Source organism: Eucyclogobius newberryi, unplaced genomic scaffold, assembly GCF_026437365.1.
Source record: "Eucyclogobius newberryi isolate DKJ021-1_F unplaced genomic scaffold, fEucNew1.0.hap1 SCAF_148, whole genome shotgun sequence".
In the NCBI taxonomy this organism is placed as follows: domain Eukaryota; kingdom Metazoa; phylum Chordata; class Actinopteri; order Gobiiformes; family Gobiidae; genus Eucyclogobius; species Eucyclogobius newberryi.
In genome coordinates, this window is record NW_027315777.1 from 210,343 (window position 1) to 230,781 (window position 20,439).

The 20,439-nt window shown below is 41.3% G+C and overlaps 2 protein-coding genes across 5 annotated transcripts; both read left to right on the forward strand.

Annotated features, from left to right (window-relative positions):
- Window positions 1-3,127: 3,127 nt before the first annotated feature.
- Window positions 3,128-6,706, forward strand: LOC140360232 (aspartate beta-hydroxylase domain-containing protein 2-like). 4 transcript variants are annotated; one of them, XM_072445442.1, is made up of 5 exons: window positions 3,128-3,441; window positions 4,215-4,419; window positions 4,506-5,364; window positions 5,853-5,966; window positions 6,070-6,706. In XM_072445442.1, exons 3-5 carry the CDS (start codon window positions 4,524-4,526, stop codon window positions 6,198-6,200), a joined length of 1,086 nt encoding a protein of 361 aa, XP_072301543.1. In that variant the 5' UTR covers window positions 3,128-3,441; window positions 4,215-4,419; window positions 4,506-4,523; the 3' UTR covers window positions 6,201-6,706. The 4 variants fall into 4 exon arrangements, with proteins under 4 accessions (XP_072301543.1, XP_072301540.1, XP_072301541.1 ...); XM_072445439.1 differs by having other exon boundaries at window positions 4,215-5,364; window positions 6,070-6,705; XM_072445440.1 differs by having other exon boundaries at window positions 3,128-3,437; window positions 4,215-5,364; window positions 6,070-6,705.
- Window positions 6,707-13,807: 7,101 nt separating this feature from the next.
- On the forward strand, window positions 13,808-15,058 carry LOC140360224 (uncharacterized). The gene has a single exon (XM_072445427.1). The coding sequence runs from the start codon at window positions 14,069-14,071 to the stop codon at window positions 15,056-15,058; it is 990 nt and encodes a 329-aa protein (XP_072301528.1). The 5' UTR covers window positions 13,808-14,068.
- The last annotated feature ends 5,381 nt before the right edge of the window (window positions 15,059-20,439 follow it).

Below are 20,439 nucleotides of genomic sequence, written 5' to 3' on the forward strand. Positions count from 1 at the left end.
AAGGAATCATTTGAGGATGTTTTAAATCCCGCTGTCACGTCTTCCGAAGAGGAAGTATCCGAAGAGGACTGTCTTGGCTGACACGTCTCTGCAAGAACGCATAGCAATCGGGGACAATGCCTCTGGAAGGGCAGACTGGAGTGGGGATCACACCCCTCAGCCTCCCTGGTATGGTCTACTCTACAAGGTACTGGAGTGGAGGATCCGACTGATAGTCAAACCTCGGATTCAGGAGGAGCAGAGTGGTTTTCGTCCCGGTCGTGGAACACTGGACCAGCTCCATACCCTCCATCGGGTGCTCGAGGGTTCATGGGAGTTTGCCCAACCGGTCCACATGTACTTTGTGGATCTGGAGAAGACTTTCGACCGTGTCCCTCGGGGTGTCCTTTGGAGGGTGCTCCAGGAGTACAGGGTCCGGGGCCCTTTGCTACGGCTGTCCGGTCCCTGTATGACCGGAGCAGGAGCTGTGTTCGCATTGAGCAGTAAGTCAGACCTGTTCCCAGTGCATGTTGGACTCCACCTTTGTCACTGGTTCTGTTCAATATTTTTATGGCCAGAATTTCTATGACCAGAATTTTAGGGGTCGGAAGGTGTCCGGTTTGGGGACCACAGAATCTCATCTCTGCTGTTTGCAAATGATGTTGTCCTGATGGCTCAGCCTGGATTGTCTAAAGCCTGGACCTGCAACATGCACTGGGACGCTTTGCAGCCGAGTGTGACGCGGCCTTGTTCCTCAACCAGAAAAGGGTAGTTTGCCCCTTACAAATGGGTTGGGAGTTCTTGTGGAGGAGTTCAAGTATCTCGAAGGTCTTGTTCACGAAAGAGGGACAGACGGAGCATGAGATTGACAAGTGGTCAGCATCTGCCGCTGAGTCAAAAGGCAAAGCTCTCGATTTACTGGTCAATCTACGTTCCTACCTTCACCTATGGTCATGAGTTTCAGGTAATGACCAAAAGGACCTCTCTACAGGTTGGCTGGGTGCTCCCTTAGAAATAGGGTGAGGGTGCTGCGCGGTGGTCGAGTGGTTAAGGCACTGCACACCTATGGCTCCCAGTGCAGCCGGCTGCAGTGTTGTGAGTGCCGTGTCTTTCCTGTCTAATAAAGCCTATGGGCCAAAAATCTTTAAAAAAAAATAAAAAGAGAAAAATAGGGAGAGGAAGAGTTGCTGCTCCTCCACATGGACAGGAGCCTGCTGAGGTGGTTCGGGCATGTGTTCTGGAGCCTCCTGGAGGTCTGGGTGGAGGAAGTGTCTGGGTGAGGGAAGTCTGGGAGTCCCTGCTAAGACTGATGCCCTTGTGACTCAGCCCCAGATAAGTGGAAGAAGATGGATGGCTGAACTTTAGTTTGACATATGCCAACATTTTCCAAAATCTATGTCAAATTGGAATTTGTGCATATGGAGCTGTCTTTATTTACAAATATTGTGTTTGAACCACCCTCTTTAGCACACCTTCATATGCACATAGTTCAAAATACACCAGTCGATTCGATTAATACGGAGGCCATAACAGTTATTTATAGATGAATGTTGTCCAGACACCAGCTGTTTAATGCTGAAAATGCAAAAGTTTTGTGGTTGCAAAGCATGTTGGGAAACGTATTCCTGGGAGAGCCTTGATCCATCCATACAGAACGGAAGAGAGGGTCACCAAGTTACTGTGTTCACTGCAATACTGGGAACCTTCACAATAAAAGGACCAAGTTTTGTTCTTGTTATGATCCATGGGTGACAGGTTTAGTGTTCATCATTCATCCAACTGTTTTAAGGTTTGCATGAATAAATAGACCTGTCATTCATTTTGTTCTTGGGCAAGATCACATCACCCGTCGTGCCCATGTGTGAATGTGGTGTGTGAGTGAGGAACAGTCAAATCCCAGGTTAGATGTTGGACGTCATTTATCCCCGCCAAGTGAATGGCGTGAATGAAGGCCTATGACACTTTAAAGCTCAGTACAACAGTTGGTTGGGTTTCAGAGGACATCACAGCATTATATGGGTCAATAATAGTCAACAAATGGGGAGCAACTAAAATGAATATTGTTAAAATGCAGATTGTTTTTGTAATAGTGAGTTCAAGGGTCTAGTCACCAATAGAAGTTATAAGGTTTAATGTATCAGATATGTACTGTTAAGAAATATCCAAAATAGAAATCCACAAATGTTGAACCTTGTTTTTATTTGTTATGTGTAATACTGATCTTATATAGCTTAAAGGCCCTTCAACTGTAATCACATTTTAGGAGTTTATTAATGGCACTAAATGTGAAATTATTATTTTTGATCAGTTTTGTTTTTTTCTGCAAACAGAGAAGACGTTGAACTAGCCAGTTTGGTTTCATGTGGATAGGTCCAGTAATTACAGAGATATTGAGCATAAACCAGGTCAAAACATCACAATATCCTAGAATTCCTATAGTTTTAACGGTCAGAATTCTATGCTGGAGTTTACTGTGTAAGTGTCAAATTGCAGATTGGTTGACCTGGTTTATGGTGAATATGTCTAATTACTGCCGGTCCACATTAAATGAAAACTGACACAAAGTACAATGTATTCTCTGTTAGTATAGAAAGCACAAATATGTTTTTTCAGAATAGTCCAGAAAGTGGTGCCATTATTCAACTCCAAATATTGCAGGTTTTCCAATTCCAAACAAATAATGTCAAGGTTCAACATTTGGGGATTTCTATCTATCTATTTCTATCTGATTCAAAATCAGTAAATCTCGCATAGAGTTACATGGGCCTTTGCCCATCATCAATTCTAGAACGTAAGCACAACCTGAGCCAAATCATATGAAACAAAAACTAGCACAAAGTTCAATATACCTTCTCTGTCAGCACAAATTAATTCATGTGAAATTAATTTTCCACAATGGCTTCAAACTCGACATTTGTGGATTTTCTGTCTGGATATTTCCAGTAATATGTCAGTTAGAGTTATTTAGGCCCCTGCCCTCCATCTTATTTATCAATTAGTATCATTAGCCTATTGTTGTTGGTGTTGTCATAGCCCAAATCATAGGCCAATCAGATTTTAGTTCTTCCTAAAAACATCTTGAAATTTGGCTGAATAAGACCTTTATTTTGAAATGTATGTATGTGCTCTCTGTGCTGTTGCTCGTTAACTTGACGCGGGGGTTCCTTCTCTGGCGAGCCTTCAGCGCTGTTTACAACTATATTATCGGGAGCTTTGCTTCCGCTGCTATCGGCCACACAAAGGCACAGAGAGAAACGTTCGGCATATCAACGTTAACCACTTTAATCTTTCAACGAAAACACGATGTCTGTCTAAACTGGTTGCGCTTCTTTTGATTTTGGAAACGCCATATAATGTTGCGGTGTGACATCCGCCTGCCGTGTGCACTGCAGTGGTGCGCAGCTTCGTCTGGAGGAACACCTGTGAGCCACTCCACTGGTCACAGCCGTAAATGTTGAGTAGGTATGGACACAAAAAGACACTGAACAATGCGCCACACACACACTAGCGATTGAACACATTTGCCTTCAAATGAACGGGGTGCGGGATCTCTGCTGTGGGGCTGTATCTGAGAAGCCCCCGTGGTTTGAGAGATGGATTATTAGTGTAGAAGAAACACTGTTTCAAATGGCTGCGTTCTTGTAATATAGGGCTCTGGTAGTTTGTCCTAAAAGCAGCGGCAGAGTGAGGGTGTGAGGGCGTCTTGACGCTGTCAGACAGGATGTAGGGGAGGATCTTCTGGAGCAGGATTACCCGACCATTTTTGGAGACAAGCTCCGTGGAGTTCTCATCACATTGACGCATTGCACTCTCTGCGCCCCAGCTCCATTAATATTATATAATCATTCTCATTATGTCTGTTTTTCTTGGGCAGCATATGATCACAGAGAATAGCCATCCCACCCCCTCCCACCCTTAACCGTCCCCTGAGGATCCTATATGCAGCTCTGATGAGCAACCTATGAATGCCAAATATTAATGTGGGAGGTATTACTGTTTACATAATTCTGAAAAAGCTGTGTGCGCAACAATAAGAAGAGAGAACAGATGTGTTAAATGCAGCCATGTCTCCATGACTCATGATTTCAGTCGTGCAATAAGAGGGGGGGAGTGTGTCAGGATCGAATAAGCTTATTTAAGTGCATGTTAAACACATGATGGTTTCCGTCAAAGTATGAGACTTTCAGCTTCTTTTGGAGTTGCGTCAGTGACAGCATCTTTTCTGTCTCTTTCAGATAACCCTGAGGTGCAGTGTCTGTCTGCATTTATCTGAAGGAACAAGAGGGAGCAGCACAAATGCCACACAGCCAGACATCTTGCAAGAAGCCTGCCCTGGTCGCAGAGTGCTGAAATGTTTGCACTGAAGACACCAAGTGTCAGATCAAATCAGCAGACTATTTACTGGAGGTGGGGAAAGAGGAGCTCTCCAACACCCTGCTGGTGGGTCGAGACCTGGCTCCTTTACAACCAAGAAAAGACGTGTTAACTGATCCCTCATCAGCACTTTGTGTTTCTGTCACATTCAGCATTTCCACAAAGCAGAAATGGAGTGGTCACTGGAGAATGTGAGGGAGATGGTGGCAGGAGGAATGCAGTCTATAAGGGAGTGTGAGATTTGTGCTTTGGGCATAGCCCTCTGTGTGCTGCTGCTCTTTATGTGGTACTGTTACAGAGTGGGCCGAGAGCATGGTTCCAGTCCTCTGCGAAGCCGCTATCTAAGCGGGTCCAGCCGTATTGGTGGAGTGGTGGGGGGCTTCAGGAGTAAAGGGAAGCACTCCCTGCTGGAGGAGCAGAATGGCTTTGCCTTCTGTCAGTCCTCTGAGTGTTTCCGCTGCACCAGCGCAGGGGAGAGCCTGAACCAGAGGCTGTACCACAGTCTGCAGGACTATGCCAAACGCTATACTTGGTCTGGCATGGGCCGGGTGCACAAAGGGGTGCGGGACCAGGGCAGGTATCTCAATAGCAGACCAACCATTCAGAGGCCAGAGGTGTTCTTCCTCCCAGACCTGCCTTCAGCTCCTTTCTTCTCCAGAGAAGTGCAAAGACATGATGTAGAGCTGCTGGAGCAGAGCTTCCCCGCTCTCTTAGCTGAGTTTGAGAGCATCTACCACCAGCCGCCAGCCCGCAGCGGCTCTACACTGCCTCCAGGTTGGAAAGCAAACAACACCCCTCGAGGCCAATGGTGGACCTACTACCTGGTGAACCAAGGCACACCTCTGGTCCTCAATGTTCGAAGGTGCCCTAAGGCATGGAGAGTCCTGGGCCAGCTGCGCACCTTCATTGCCAACAATGTGTTTGGAAACGCCTGTTTTTCTGTTCTCACGCCTGGAGCTCTGATCTCTGAGCATTACGGTCCAACGAATGTCCGCCTGCGCTGCCACCTTGGTAAGTAACCAGGCTCATTATTTATGTGTATATCCGAGCTATAGTAAGCAAAATGTGCACTACAAAATACTCCAATCATGTCTAATCGTATTATATATTGAACGTCTGAGTAAGGTGAGTAGACCGTTCCTTCATGGACGTTGTTATTGAGTATATTGTAATAGGCAGTCATTGCAGAGAAAAGGGACAGTGGTGAACAGTTAACAGACTAATGTATATAAGGAGGCTAGCTTCTGTTAACAGGCAAGTAACTGTTGTATTGTTCAACAAACTGGTGCTGTTTCTGAAAAATGTAAAACATAAGCATCCAGATTCTGGCTCTTGAGATTGTGTCATAGAATGATGGTCATAATATTATTATGCCTGATTTCTTCACTCCAACCCTAACTAAAGGACTACATGTGACAGACGTTCAGAAATGAAGTAATGAAGAGTAACAATTATTTTCATAAAGTGCATTTGCATTTATGCTTTTGATGTACTTTCAGGCTTAAAGGTTCCCCCATCGTGTGAGCTTGTTGTTGGAGGGGAACCTCAGTGCTGGTCCGAGGGTAGCTGTCTCTTGTTTGACGACTCCTTCCTCCACAGGGCTTTTCATGAGGGTGAGAAAAGAACACATGATGTGGATAATCTGAAAATAACATAATTCTTTCAGGTATTAATGATTAAAAAAAATAATTAAACCATTTCTATTTATTTATGAAGGAAACCCAGAGGACGGGCTACGTGTGGTTTTTATGGTGGACCTCTGGCACCCGAATGTGGCTGCTGCTGAGAGACAAGCCCTGGACTACATTTTCACCCCGGGACGTTTGGAGGACAGAGAGGGAAAATGAAGGAACCATGTCCAGACCAGACATGGAGGGCATTTGAGGAAGTGTTTCTATGATTGTGGAGCATTTTTTGTGTCCAGACCAGCTCTTGCTCTAACCCTAACCCCCATATTCAACAAAACTCCCCATTACAGCTGACAAAACATTGGGCCTCTTTTATCTCCATCCTGAGCACTAAAAAGCCAATATTCATGTTTTATATTGGACCAAGTACAATCACATTAGTATAAATAGCCATTACTTTGAAATCCCCTTCCTATTCTTCTGTGTTGAAAGAGTGCATTTCAGTATGGAGTATGTATTGGATGTGGCCATCATTAGTCAATATGCCACCAGGGTTAAAGAACTGCTGCCTTTGACCACATAAAGTAGCCTTACTCGGTCAAAATATGTTGGTCTCATCGTTTCTCCCATGGTTACCAACAATTACTAAAAGCTTTACGGCTTTAGGCTATATAACGTTGTTATAGTATGTTAATATTGTGTTACCATAAAGATTAAGCTATAGTAAAATAAATATATATTTATTTTACCATAGTTTATATGTATATATACAATCTTCTAGCACTTTGTACAAAAAGGGTTGTAATTGTAACACTTTTAGTATACATGTGTTTGTTTGACTTTTGCTTGATTTTATTTTTTAGTAGAAAGCTGTGCTGTGAGTGTGGTTTAACTTACACTATTGTCCATTTCACACTATATTTTGCACTTATTCTGTTGAAATTACATTTTAAGGGCTAAAATTCAGCTGTTTGTTTCTTGTGTTATTTATTATGTCTAAGGACGAGCCCATATTGAATATAATCATCCTCATGTTTTTGATAAACTAGGTCCAATGTCCACTTTGAATTCATGAATGTTTACAGACACTGCTAATGTCGCTAACTGCTGGTGGTGTGGTAGACAGTGTTAGATGAATGGTTAGAAAAGCACATATCGAGGTCACACTGTGTAGCTGTCGACCTGTGCTGTAACGTCAGAAAGTGTTTACCAGGTTTCTCATGTAATTGGGGTGTGTTTGATATCCGGTTTGTTTTTCTGTACATATGGTGGCAGTCTTATGTGAAGGGTCATTTGGAGAGGAGTGTCTTGTTGCTGTAACTATTGTGTTGTCTTGATTTTTTAGGTGAAGTGAATGCTTTTTCATTATCCATTGCCCCAGAGCCATCTTTAAAAGTAATTTTGATAGAAAACTTTGTAGATTCTGTAAAATGTTTATGAAGTACTATCCTTGTTCTGTGAGGTTTTCTGTTTGAACATTGTATTTCTGCAAAGCTACATTTACTACACAGCCACAATACTTAAATCAGCAGCACCTTATGAATATCTGTGCACAACGGATCTAATTGTTGCTAATGGATAGTTATTATAGCTTTACCGGTCCACTGCAATTCAACTAATGATCACTTTACTTACTAATGTTTACAAAAGTATTATAATCACAAGCTGTTTACATCATGTGGCGACAAAAGGCACTCATATTGAGCTGTCCACAATTGGGTTGGAAATCTTGAATGCTGTTGTAAAGGGTCATTCCCGACATAAACACGATAAGCAACCATTCTGTTTACAAAGTAAGTCCTTAACATAACATTGTGCAAATTTTGAACAGCATTTCTGTACATTTAATAAATGGTAAACTTATTCAACCGGCTGAGTGAGTCCTGTTAATGTTACTTATGTAGCACCATGATCACCTTGTAATTTTGAATGTGTTAGGCTGCGTTTACATAGGGTCGTAATTTCAGATATAACTGGAAATTTACTTTTTCCAGAGAATTATCTATACTTATGATCCACAAACCTTGAATCTGATCATTATTTGTAAGGAGTTGGCTCCACAACCTTGCCATCTTTGAAAATTAATTCAATGTTTTATTATTTGGGTTAACAGAGAAGTTTGTGCCAGTTTTGTTTCATGTGGTAAGGCCCTGTAATTAAATAAGGTGATCGAATTTACAATGTCACAGTTAAACAGCATATTCTACACTAGAAAATTAAATCTAGAATAGAGGCAACAAATAAAGAGTTTGATGATTTTCTGTTGTCTTACCGGGAAAAGAAACGACAGAAAGCCACAGGAGTCATTTCTGTAGGTCATAGTATAAGTGCAAGATTATTTCAGGGCTATGGAAACAGTTCAGTCTTGTAATGTTAACGTTGCATTTTTAAAATCCTACAACAAGCTAAAACTGATAGGACCGAATAATTTGGTACTTATTTTTCAATGTATGAATTGTCTATGTGTTTTATAGCTTTGGGTATTTGGTGATAAAGATGGTCAAATTGTGGAGTCTTCGTGCATTAAACCAGGATCATACCTAAAATAAGCAACGATGATGATCTGTCAGTGGCAGTTTTATGTTCACTAAAAGTTAGTCAGGGTTAAAGGGATGGTAACTTTATGTATTTCAAATATCATATTGGCATACCTGACCTACTAGTGTCCCCACACGCGGATAACGTCCTCAAATCAAATATTGATTAGTGGTCTGTGTTGTGATTGTGTGTTTTGATTCTCAAATCAGAAAGCAGTATGAGTATTTATGGTTATTTGGATTTTCTTTTCAGAATTCAATATTGAAAAACCAATAATGAGTTGTTGAAATGTGATTTTTATAGCAAAATACTGAAAACAAGTGAAATACCAGGAATTTCTGTGTTAGTGTTCAAGTAAATCAATGTTTTCATTGATTTATTTTGCAAAAAATAGGTTCTTTTTCAGCTCTTGTCTGCTCGAAACCCAAGCAGGTCTCTAAAGTCAACAAATCAGCTTCTGCTGGACGTCCCCAGAGCCAGACTCAAACACTGGGACTCGCTGGTCCCAGACTCTGGAACAAACTGCCCCCCAACATGCACACTACCACAGACATTTGTGAAGCTAGGCTTAACACTTATTTATTCAGACTGGCTTTTAACACTGTAATGTAGTGACACTTTATTTTGTACAGTTTGTTTTTACTTACGGTAGTTTTATGTTTTGAATTGCTTTGATTTTATTGTGAAGCACTTTGAGTGTTATAAAGGGCTCTATAAATAAAGGTTGGTCGATCGATTGATTTTCCGAATTCTCTTATGGTCAAGAAAAAAGGTAGGCAACTCTGTTTCCGCATGGGAATAAAAAACAAAATAGCATTTTTTACACTTTCAATACTTTTTTGACGTCTAAAGTTAAAAAGGGAAGTGAAAAGCTGCTATGGAAAATATGACAAAACCACCTCAAATAACAATAATAATACTGCACTGATCTTTTTGGAATTATGTACATATAGTTAGTCACTATAGTGAGTCGAGACTGAGTAGGTTGTTAATGTTTGCTAGACAACATCCAGCTGGTGCCCTCATAAAGAATATATTTATCATGGCTTATCTTAATAATGTTACACATTAACCAACAGGGAAGAAAAACACACATGTCAACGGTTGCCTTCATGCGTAGAGATTCTAATATTCTATTCTACATTCTATTGGCGACCCTGTGTGAAACAAGACTAAAAATGTACTACAATTACACATAATAAATATTAAGCCCAAAAATATTGTGCATTTTTTATTTATCAAACAATGAATCGATATAGAAATCAGTATCACTTTTTATACGTAGTTATGATATATCTATGGATCAGTGAGTGTAAGATTTGAGGTGTTTGAGGTGAAAAAAACAAAAGTCTAATTGTCAAACTGTTTGGCCCTCTACATTTTTGGTTCAATTTGTCGACAGTAATGTTAGATTTAAGAAATATTGGTGTAATTTGTGCAAGTGTCACTATGGAGTTGTGAACTATCACTTATAATTTGTGTAAATCTTTTTTTTTGTAATACAGGAATAACTTGAATCCTGGTATGCCAGGTGAACATCTGCCAGCCCTCAGTCACAAGCTCATGGGTCTTTGTGCCACTTTCTTCACTCTTTATGAGGACATTCTCCAGTTCGGTCATAGTGCTGATCTGTGGAGGCTGATTTGGTCAGTCACAGGTTTCTGCAGATCCTTAGATCTCTCTTTCTTTGAAATGTTCTTCATTTCCTCCAAAGCTGCTTTCAGGCTTTGCAGCTCCACCTGGTATTTGCTCCTCCAGCTGCTCCATAGTCCCTGTCACTTCTCTCTCTAGTCAAACACTGTTTAGAGTCTTCTGGTGAAGCTCATTCCTCGGCTACGACAGCTATTTCTCAGCGTCCTCCACAGACCACCTGCACACTATTCAGTGTCTGTTTCTCTTCATAGAGTTCCATTATTTCCCCCCTACATGGGCCCAGCATGCATTTCATATCCTGCTGCACATTTTTGTAATGGCATATTTCCTCATGCAGGTTGTTCTTCTTTCAGATAATTTTGAAGGGCTGTGATCTCCTTCCTCAGCTCCTCCATGTTCCTTTCACCTTGGACCTTCTCCTCCTACAGTTTGTTCAGCTCTTCCTGCAGAACTCCACTCCTCTATCCCTCCCCTCTTTCAGATCCTTCTGCAGAGCTGTTGTCTCCTGCTACTTTTTGGGCCTCCAGCATGGCAGTGATGACTTCGAGCTGTCCATCGCTGGTCTTCAAAGCATCCTTTACAATTTTGAACAGCTCCCTCTGGCTCTCGATGTGGCTCTGCAGGCTGATATTTGCATTCTGATGAAAGACATTGGCATCCAGTTGTCTGTTCACCTGCACTAGAAACGGGTTCTGCGCCATTGCCGTCTCCAGCTCACCTGGTTTCTGAGTCTCGTTCTGTTCCTCTTCCTGTTGCAGTCGGTCCATGAGCTGATTCATCATGTCAACCTCAGGAGCCGGTTTTATTTTGAAAAATGTCATGTTTGGAGCTTTTTGAAATGTGTCCTCGTGTGCGAAGTTCAAGTGAATACTGACCTGAAATAACACTGAGATTATACTCTGTCTGTAGAATTATGTGACGTCAGAACCTGCTGCCACGGCGATCACCACGGAGACGATGACACAAGAGAAGTGATCACATTGATCTAGTCCAATCAAGTTCTAGCCTTTTTTTGCCTTATATATTAGCCTTAAAATGTACTTTATTTTTTATATACTATGTACTCACAGCCTTTCATCATGGTGGTGTTTACATTAGATGAAAGTGGAAAGAGAAGAGCAGGTGAAGGAGAAGAAGAGATGAATGTATTGACAGAACAGTCAAAATAAACTACATTTCATAAACTATAGAACTGCTGCAATACAATATAAGGCTGCCATAAATAATTAACTAAGTGTGACTGGTAGACAATAAAAAAGTAACTGTCATAGTATGTTGGTCAAAGTAATTTTTATCAAGACTACACAGATGCTAAAACAAGAGTTCCCCCACTTTTCAGGCAGAGACCCACAAAATAACAATGAAACAAACCCAGGACCACCACAGCAAAATTAAATACCGGTAGATGTCTGTTTGGGAACAACTGCCTTAAAACACATCTGAAAAGACCTTTTCATAACAAAAACAATGGCATTGTTGAATAGAAATGTCCCAAAAAAAATGTCTTCTAATTTTCATCAATAATACACTTTATTTGTAAATATTAATCAATTCATCCATTTTCTACTGCTTGTTCCCTTTCGGGGTCGCGGGTGACTGGAGCCTATCCCAGTGACTTTGGGCCTTAGGCGGGGTACACCCTGGACAGTGGCCAACTCGTCGCAGGGTCAACACAGAGACATAGACGTTACAGACAAATCATTCACTCTCACATTCATTCACTAGGGCCAATTTAGAGTTAACCAAATTACCTGTTTATTTTTGTTCTTCATTTTTATGTTGATAACTCTACTTCTTATTCTCATACTTTCACTTCTCCAATTCTGGAGCCACACCCTTTTAACCACAATATAATTTAACGTGTGTGTGCCACCTTCTCACTCCCCAGACGCCTCCTCCTCAGGGCTCTGACTAAACTTTATACAAATGAGACAAACAATTGCAGACATGAGCAGACAGCTGGAAATCCTGTGAAGATTTACACGTCGAGACTTAGGCTGTGTCAGATTTATGTCAAAACAACTTCAGTTCGTTTAAATCAGGAATGAACAGACTTGTATTTGTAAAATCACGTTCAATTTTTTTAAAGAAATGCAGTAATGCCATGACAGGCCTGTCACAATAGTAAATTACAAAGTGCAATACATAGCCACTGAAAAAAATCACAAAAACAATAATATTGAAACTTCTTTATTCCACTGACAATAACTCTATCTAAACTCTTGTCTCCCTGAATGTACAATATTGTTGAAAACCTTGAGCTGCAAAATATGTAAATAAAGTATCTAGGTTTAGTTTTACAAGTAACTTAATTGTCTCGCTGCAGCCACAACAAAACACTTGACTTTAACTGTATAGAGACCAGTCCAAATAGGCTAAGTTCATCATCTTGCGCTGAGTGAGCTATTCTTGCTCCAGCCATGACCCCTGACCCACGCCCCAGTCTGAACTGACAGTACACTGCAGCTCCACCTCACTGCTCCTGTCACCACTTCCAGAAACATTTGTCTTCATTCTACAATTTTCCCCACAATTATTATTCCTTCAACTAATGTTCTTGCTACGATCTCTACGACCTGCAGCGGCCTGGCTCCAAAGCCCGTCCTTGGGCCTGACACAGAGTTATTATTGTGTTGTTCGGACGTATAGAGACAATACAGAATTAGTGCTGTCCAATACTTTACATTAACATATTTTTGCCTGTGTGTTTTTACTTATCTTGTGTGTTAAAATAGAGTAAGAAAGAGCTTCACACACGTCCATAAGAAGCAGGAAAACAAGTGTCCTCATCAATATGCATGTGAAGGAGGCACTGGCACTCCAGGTTGTAGTTTATTTTAGTTTTTTTTTAATAGAAGAACACAGGTCATACCCTCCTTTAATGATTAGGCTTTATATAATATGATTTGATAAAGTTATGCTTTCACTCCTTCCGCAGACATTTCTCCACATTACGTGGCGTAAGTTCCAGGCCAAATACTCTTTCACACTTGACCCAGTTTTTCTTTTTTTTTTAAACAAGATGCAGTTATCTAGGTGTGACACTTGGAGGCGTTTGTACACAAAAAATGTTGTCACACTTGGTCCTGTATCTCCAGTTGCCTTATACTATATATACTGTATAGCACAATCATAAAGCTTTGGTGAGTTGGGTAAAAAGCAACACACTTGCAGGTGTGCAGCAAATATCACATTTATTAACACATTGAGCTTAATCCCCTGTCGGGTGAAATTGTCTGGTCTGCTGCTTCCTCTCCGTCCCTAACAATCAGCACTGATAATATTAAGGTTCATTTTTAGTCTCAAGCCACAGCAAAGTTACCACCACAAGTCAAATAAAATGTGATCATTTGGAATTCAACTAGGTCCAAATGACAACGTGAAACCAACTGAATCCGTTTATAATTTGTAATTTGATTACTTTTTGTCTAGGCTCATTTAAACATTGTGTGGGGAAATGTCAATTATAGCCAATTTGAGCTATTTGTCCTTGACATAAATGGCTGTAAAGAATAATGTTAGCCCTGTGCCAGTTACCAAATAGTAAACCATTTTGGCAGAAGCATTGGGCTAATTTGCCATTTCAAAATAAAGCATTCTGTGATGGAAAGATATTTTGTGTCGCAGAAGACGGGTCTAGGTCTTACTATGGCACACACTCCCACGTCACTGCCTTGTGCCAGGATTCTCATCAATGAAAACGAGGTGACGTGCGAGGAGCCCCTCTGCTCTCCTCGTGCGCGCGCTCCGGTGATCAGGTGGTGAGATGTAGCCTGAACTTAACGCGCAGCGAGTACGGCGGGGCACGGTGATGCTGGGAGAGGACGCGCGAGTGGTGTCGACGAGCGCTCCGCCACAGACTTAGGCAGACTCAAGAGAGAGGAAACGCCGCAGCAATGAGCTCATCCTTCCCCGAATCTGATTCCACCACATCACTGCTCAAGACGTCCACGGCGAAGAGACCGACGCACCTCCCGGAGAACCGTAGAAGTCTGCCACAGCACCAGCATCAGCACCAGCATCAGCATCAGCACCAGCATCAGCACCAGCACCAGCATCAGCATCAGCATCAGCATCAGCATCAGCCCCAGCATCAGCACCAGCATCAGCCCCAGCATCAGCCCCAGCATCAGCATCAGCACCAGCATCCGCAGAACCACCACCGTCCCGCCGCGTTTCACAGCAGCAGCGGCAGCTTCACGGAGCTTCACGAGTCCCACTGGCCCGCCGAGGGGGACCTCACTGCCCGGAGACCCCTTTGTCACCCCTCGCTTACCAACAGCCATCATGTTCAAAACAAGTCCCGCCACAGCCACGCTCCGGACGCGCAAGAACCCAGCGAGTCCGACGTGAAGGAGCGCTCCGGGTCGCATCGGCACCACCACCACCACCACCATCACCATCACCGGAGGAAGCACCACAGGGACCAACACCACCCCGCATCACCTGAACAACAACAACAACAACAACAACAGCCCGAGCCCTCGCGCCGCTGTCACACGCACGCTCCACGCCATGCGCCCCGAGAGCAGTCACACGTGTCCGACTGCCACGACGACAGGACTCCCCTCTTTGAGCCCTCAGCAGACCGCAAAAGAAACACTGTGATGATGAACGCGGCCCGGGCTGGTGGAGGAGGAGGAGGGCACCACCGGGTCAGCAGTTCCTCCCCGTCCTCGTGTTCCCCGGTGCCGCTGTCCAGCAGCAGGTCCCGGAGGTCAAGCGCGGCCTCGTCAGTGTCAGACTGCCCGTTACGCACCATCCTGAGCTCGCTCTTTGGACAGGTAAATATTGGTTTTAGGATAGAGAAATATCACAAAACGGAGCAGTTTACTAGGCTGTATATTGTATTAGATTTGGGACTGTGTGATTTTATTGTTATATGAGTGTTAACATACGGTAATATCACTACAATAGACAACGTGTTATAGCACAATTATGTCTAGGGATGTCACTATATCAAATGTTAGTGTTTACTGTGAGAAGAAACATCACAATATAACAATTATTGACACATGACAAAACTAAAGGAAAAAGTGTGAGAAGCTTTATGAAATCAAACGTTCTGAATAATAAATGATATGACATAAATAGCCATATAAAAAACACTATAGATTAAGGTGTACAGATTGACTTGAAATTACTTCATCTTGCTTCTAAAATGGTCCAAATGATCAGTTTTTAGTTCTTACGATTATATTATGACCTGAATAGTCATGATTATTGATTAACCGACTAAATCCTTATATAACATGTCAAAACTCTCTGAACATATTGTTACATAAATAGTTTTGCTTATACCTGTCAGATGAAATCAGTTTGGCTCACTTATATTGTCCCCGTTCTGAGCTATTTGCAGTTTCTGTTTTATTCCTCTATAATTTAAAGCAATCTGTTTAGAGCAGCTTGCAAAACAATGAATTCAACAGCTTTATGACAGTTCATTGTCTCTCTGTGGGCACTTTATGTAAAACTGCACCAGTGAAAGCCTAATTATAGCCCTCTGGTGGAAAAGCATTTGCCGTAAATGTGTGCTTCCCATTTCATTGAATACACAAAGAAGATGTGTTTTTTTTAACCTTTGCAGTGAAATCAATAAAATCAATTGTAATGCAGTCTGCTATTGTCAGTGCTTGCGTTAGATTATGCTTATGTAATTTGAAGTACAGTGACACCTCCAATAGATCTCATTCTGCGACGAGAGCATTGGACATGTGTGGCAGATGAAACAGTCTTAGTACAAAGAGGTGGGAATCATTGATGTTTAATAAAAGGAAGGTAATTGTGTGCATCTTTCCGCCTGCTACTGTTATGATGTCTGGAAATGGTCATTTGCATGGAAATTGAGACGCAGTCCATTCGCAAAACCAAATCCATTTAGACATTTCCTGTTTGACAAACAGTGCTGTTAATTTGCATATTTTTGACCCAATATGATCTGGTTTTGTTGTAGCGGAACATAGAGTTTCTGTGCAGTCTTTGTATGTGGATAGAGCTTGTTTGACCCAGAGAAAAGAGTAAATAATGTCCTCGATAAAAGATAAAGCGGTCAGGGACAAACATGTTATAGTATTGAAATACCGTGTAGTCACTAGAAAACGTGGAGTAAGATGAATTACTGGACCCAGATTGAGTGAAAAGCGTATGAAGAAAACTGTTTACTTTGCTGCAGGCTGTGCTATGATAGAAATGTAGCGTTTGAAAAGAAGATTCATTTTTATCTGGAAAATGCAACAAGAAATCAGCACCATTGTGTTTGCCAAGTCAAAATTGCCCAAAGTCTGAGGACATTTGGAACTCAAGGCCAAAATAATTCAGGACAGAGCAGAATGATATCAGTGATATAGTGATATGCATGGTGTGGATAAGCAATGACATTTGCATGCAATGTAACATAAATCATTGCATTGAATATGTTTATTCTGACGTGTTGAATGTATTTGCTTTTTCAGTGAACAGATTTAGATTTATTAAAATTTACTTGGCAGGATCAAACATAATGCTAAATGTGTCAATTCACATAAAAGTTAGCATTATAAACACAAAAGTGAATTTTGAAACAGACACTAAGAATAAAACAATTCAAGATCTTGGAGTACAAAAGATATTTAATTGTGTTTGTCTGTCAAAATAAAGCTGTGGAATAATTTGTATGAGGAAATTATTGCAATTAGAGTGTCTAATTGTTAATACTCTAGTTGAGTATTTAAATTCTTCTTTTCAATTGTAATTTCTATAATTATCTCAAACCAGTCTCCAAACATAGCACTGGTTAATATAAGCAGTCATTTCCTCCTATGTTGTTCTCGTGTGCTGCTGTGAGGCTGCCAGAGGTCGGACTGACCTTGTGCGAGCCTCAGAGGGCAAACGGAGATGAGCGGAAGAAGAAGGCACACAGGCATTAGTCACACACACAAGGAAGATACAAATGTCCTTTCGATTCTAATAAATTACATTAGAGCTGAGTGTGGAGGCAACAGGGCACGGAGTTCTCGATCTAAATTCTTTTATTGACAATGACTCTTGGATGAGAGTCGAAACGTCTATTTTTTCTAACTGAGTCCAGATGACTACAACTGAAGCATTTATATATATATATATATATATATATATATATATATATATATATATATATATTTTTTTTTTTTTTTTTTTTTTTTAATTATTTTTTTTTTTTTCAAGCTTAAACACGCAAAACACAGAACATGACACAGAGAGCAATTTTTTAAAAAGACAACACGCAAGCAACAAAAGACATCCAACAAAACAAAACTAAGTACTAAACTAAACTACTTATAAGTCTCATTTGAAGGTCAGAAAGGTACATGTCAGAATGTAGTTTGTTTTGTTTTTACAATCCAGTCCTTGATTGTAGGTTCAGTTTGTGTCATCCTTTTCTTTGATATGGTTTTCTTTTGTGCTGCAAATGCTTTGCCAATGCCAAAAATAATCCGCAATACTTCATTTATCTGTGTCCAATATTTCTGAACAGTATGATAGTCCCAAAAACGTTATAATGTTGGTCCATCTGGCATCCAGAGTTTCTACAGCAGACCATTTAAACTCACTAAATGCCTAGCCTTCCTGCTATTGTGAACATAAATCCTTCACAATACTAATCGACTAATCAAAACTTTGGTTGACCATGACACCATCCCCCGATTAATCTACTAAACAACTAAAGGTCTACAGCACTCGTATATACTCATTTTCTTCAAAATATTTGGCCACAATAAATGATCTTCCTTCCAACAACAAGGCCTAGGACTTGCACAAAGTGTACTTTGTTTGTTCGGGCTCACATTGACTTGATTATAATTCATCAGCATTATCATATCAATCATAATTAATTGTAATTAAAAAATTAGCACTGAATTATAGCAAGGCAATGGCACAATTACATTATTTTAACAATCTGCATTACACTGATGATTCGGTCAGGGCACAGAAAAGGGAGTGCCGCAGGGCTGAACGGAAATGGCGCAAGTCAAAGCTCCAGGTTCAAAAAGAGATTTACAAAGAGAAGCTGAACATGTACAACCTTATTTTATGTAGAACTAGGGAAAGATATTTTTCTGAAATAATTGGAAGCTGCAGTAACAACTCGCGTCCTGTTTGCCACAGTAAACAGATTAACAAACCCTCCAGCTCAGCTGCCGTTAGAACTCATTTCCACATCCAAGTGTAATGAGTTTGCATTATTCTTTAATGACAAAGTTCAGGGCATTAAAAATGCTATAAATCCCACAATGCAAAAAATTACCCTAAAACCACCTCGACACTTAGAGCTAACTCACTTTGCACCTGTAACTGACAAAACTGTCCATGAGATCATCACCAGTCTGAATTCATCTACATGCTGCCTCGATGTGTTACCCACCAGATTTCTAAAGTCTGTGCTGAACAGTTTACTTGCACCATTCACTCAGATAGTTAACATGTCGCTTCAATCTGGAACATTCCCAATGTCTTTGAAAACTGCGGTCATAAAGCCTCTCCTAAAGAAGAGCAGTCTTGATGCCGCAGTACTGAGTCATTACCGGCCCATCTCTAATCTGCCATTTTGGGGCAAAGTCCTTGAAAAAGTTGTTTACCAACAGCTCACAGATTTCCTCTTAATAAACAACTCATTTGATGTTTTTCAGTCAGGTTTTAGACCTCATCACAGCACTGAGACTGCTCTTGTCAAGGTGACAAATGACATCCGCCTGAACACTGACACGGGCAAAGCCTCAGTCTTAATTCTGTTAGATCTGAGTGCTGCTTTTGACACTGTCGATCATGGGATCCTCTTACAGAGACTAGAGGACTGGGTGGGCATCACTGGCACTGCCCTAAACTGGTTAAGGTCCTATCTGGAAGACAGGAAGTACTTTGTTGAAATTGGTAGCTGTGTCTCAGACCACATGACCCTGACCTGTGGAGTGCCCCAAGGGTCAGTCCTGGGTCCCCTTCTGTTCAACCTCTACATGCTGCCGTTAGGTCAGTTGATACGCAGTGAAAATGTGTCCTATCACAATTATGCAGACGACACTCAGATCTATGTTTCACTGTCGGCAGGTGACTATGGACCAGTAGATTCACTCTGTCACTGCATCCAACAGATCAGTGTGTGGATGCAAAACAACTTTCTCCAGCTGAACTCAGACAAGACTGAAATAATCGTTTTTGGCCCACAGAAACAAGGAGAAAGTGCTAGCGGTCACCTCCAGAGTCTCGCTCTAAAACCTACAAATCAAGTTAGAAATCTGGGGGTAATAATGGACTCAGACTTGAATTTTAACAGCCACATCAAATCAATAACATCAGCAGCTTTTTACCATCTAAAAAACATTGCCAAAATCAAAAATATAGTGTCAAAACCAGATTTAGAGAGACTTATCCATGCGTTTGTCTCCAGTAGATTAGACTACTGTAACGGCCTGCTCACTGGCCTCTCCAAACGAGCTGTAAAACAGCTGCAGTACATCCAGAACGCTGCTGCTCGGGTCCTGACTAGAACCAGGAAGTACGATCACATTAGTCCTGTGCTCAGGTCTCTGCACTGGCTCCTGCGGCTCAGAGAATAGACTTTAAAGCAGCTCTGCTTGTGTACAAGTCTCTCCATGGCCTAGCACCAAAGTACATCTTGGTTAGAGCCATATGAACCATCTCGGACTCTGAGGACCTCAGGGACGGGCCTCCTGCTGGTGCCAGAGTCAGGACAAAACATGGAGAATCTGCGTTTCAGTTTTATGCAGCTAAAATCTGGAACAGTCTTCCTGAAGATGTGAGACAGGCTTCTACTCTGACAATGTTCAAATCCAAGCTAAAAACAGTTTTGTTTAGCTGTGCACATGACTGAAAGGATTTTATTTGCACTCTTTTATGACTTAAATTGTTTTTAATTAGTCAATTTTATTGTATGTGATTTTAATGCATTTTTCCTGCTGTGTGAAGCACTTTGAATTGCCTTGTGTATGAAATGTGCTCTACAAATAAACTTGCCTTGCCTTGCCTTGCCACTGTCCAACTGGATTGTACAAGGTAATTAAGATCCAAGACATGGTACTACAATTTTTTGTTGAAGTTTTGAACATTAAAAAACTGAACTATGTCTGTTTTGTTCAGACAATAACAGCTGGGTCCGACTGACTGACCGGGAATCATCCTCTTTTCCTTTAATAGGCCTCCGTCTCCAGGTCTAGTCCCTCTCACTTGTAAATCTGCTCTCACTCATTCTCTCGCTCTCTCTCTCTTCTGATCATTGTACTGTGACATACTCTTT

Bases quoted from the DNA above. Each gene is read 5' to 3' on its own strand.
- LOC140360224 (XM_072445427.1), top strand. From the start codon at position 14,069: ATGAGCTCATCCTTCCCCGAATCTGATTCCACCACATCACTGCTCAAG.
- LOC140360232 (XM_072445442.1), top strand. From the start codon at position 4,524: ATGGAGTGGTCACTGGAGAATGTGAGGGAGATGGTGGCAGGAGGAATG. The intron at 5,365-5,852 runs GTAAGTAACCAG...ATGTACTTTCAG, and splicing joins CCGCCTGCGCTGCCACCTTG to GCTTAAAGGTTCCCCCATCG. The intron at 5,967-6,069 runs GTGAGAAAAGAA...TTATTTATGAAG, and splicing joins CCACAGGGCTTTTCATGAGG to GAAACCCAGAGGACGGGCTA.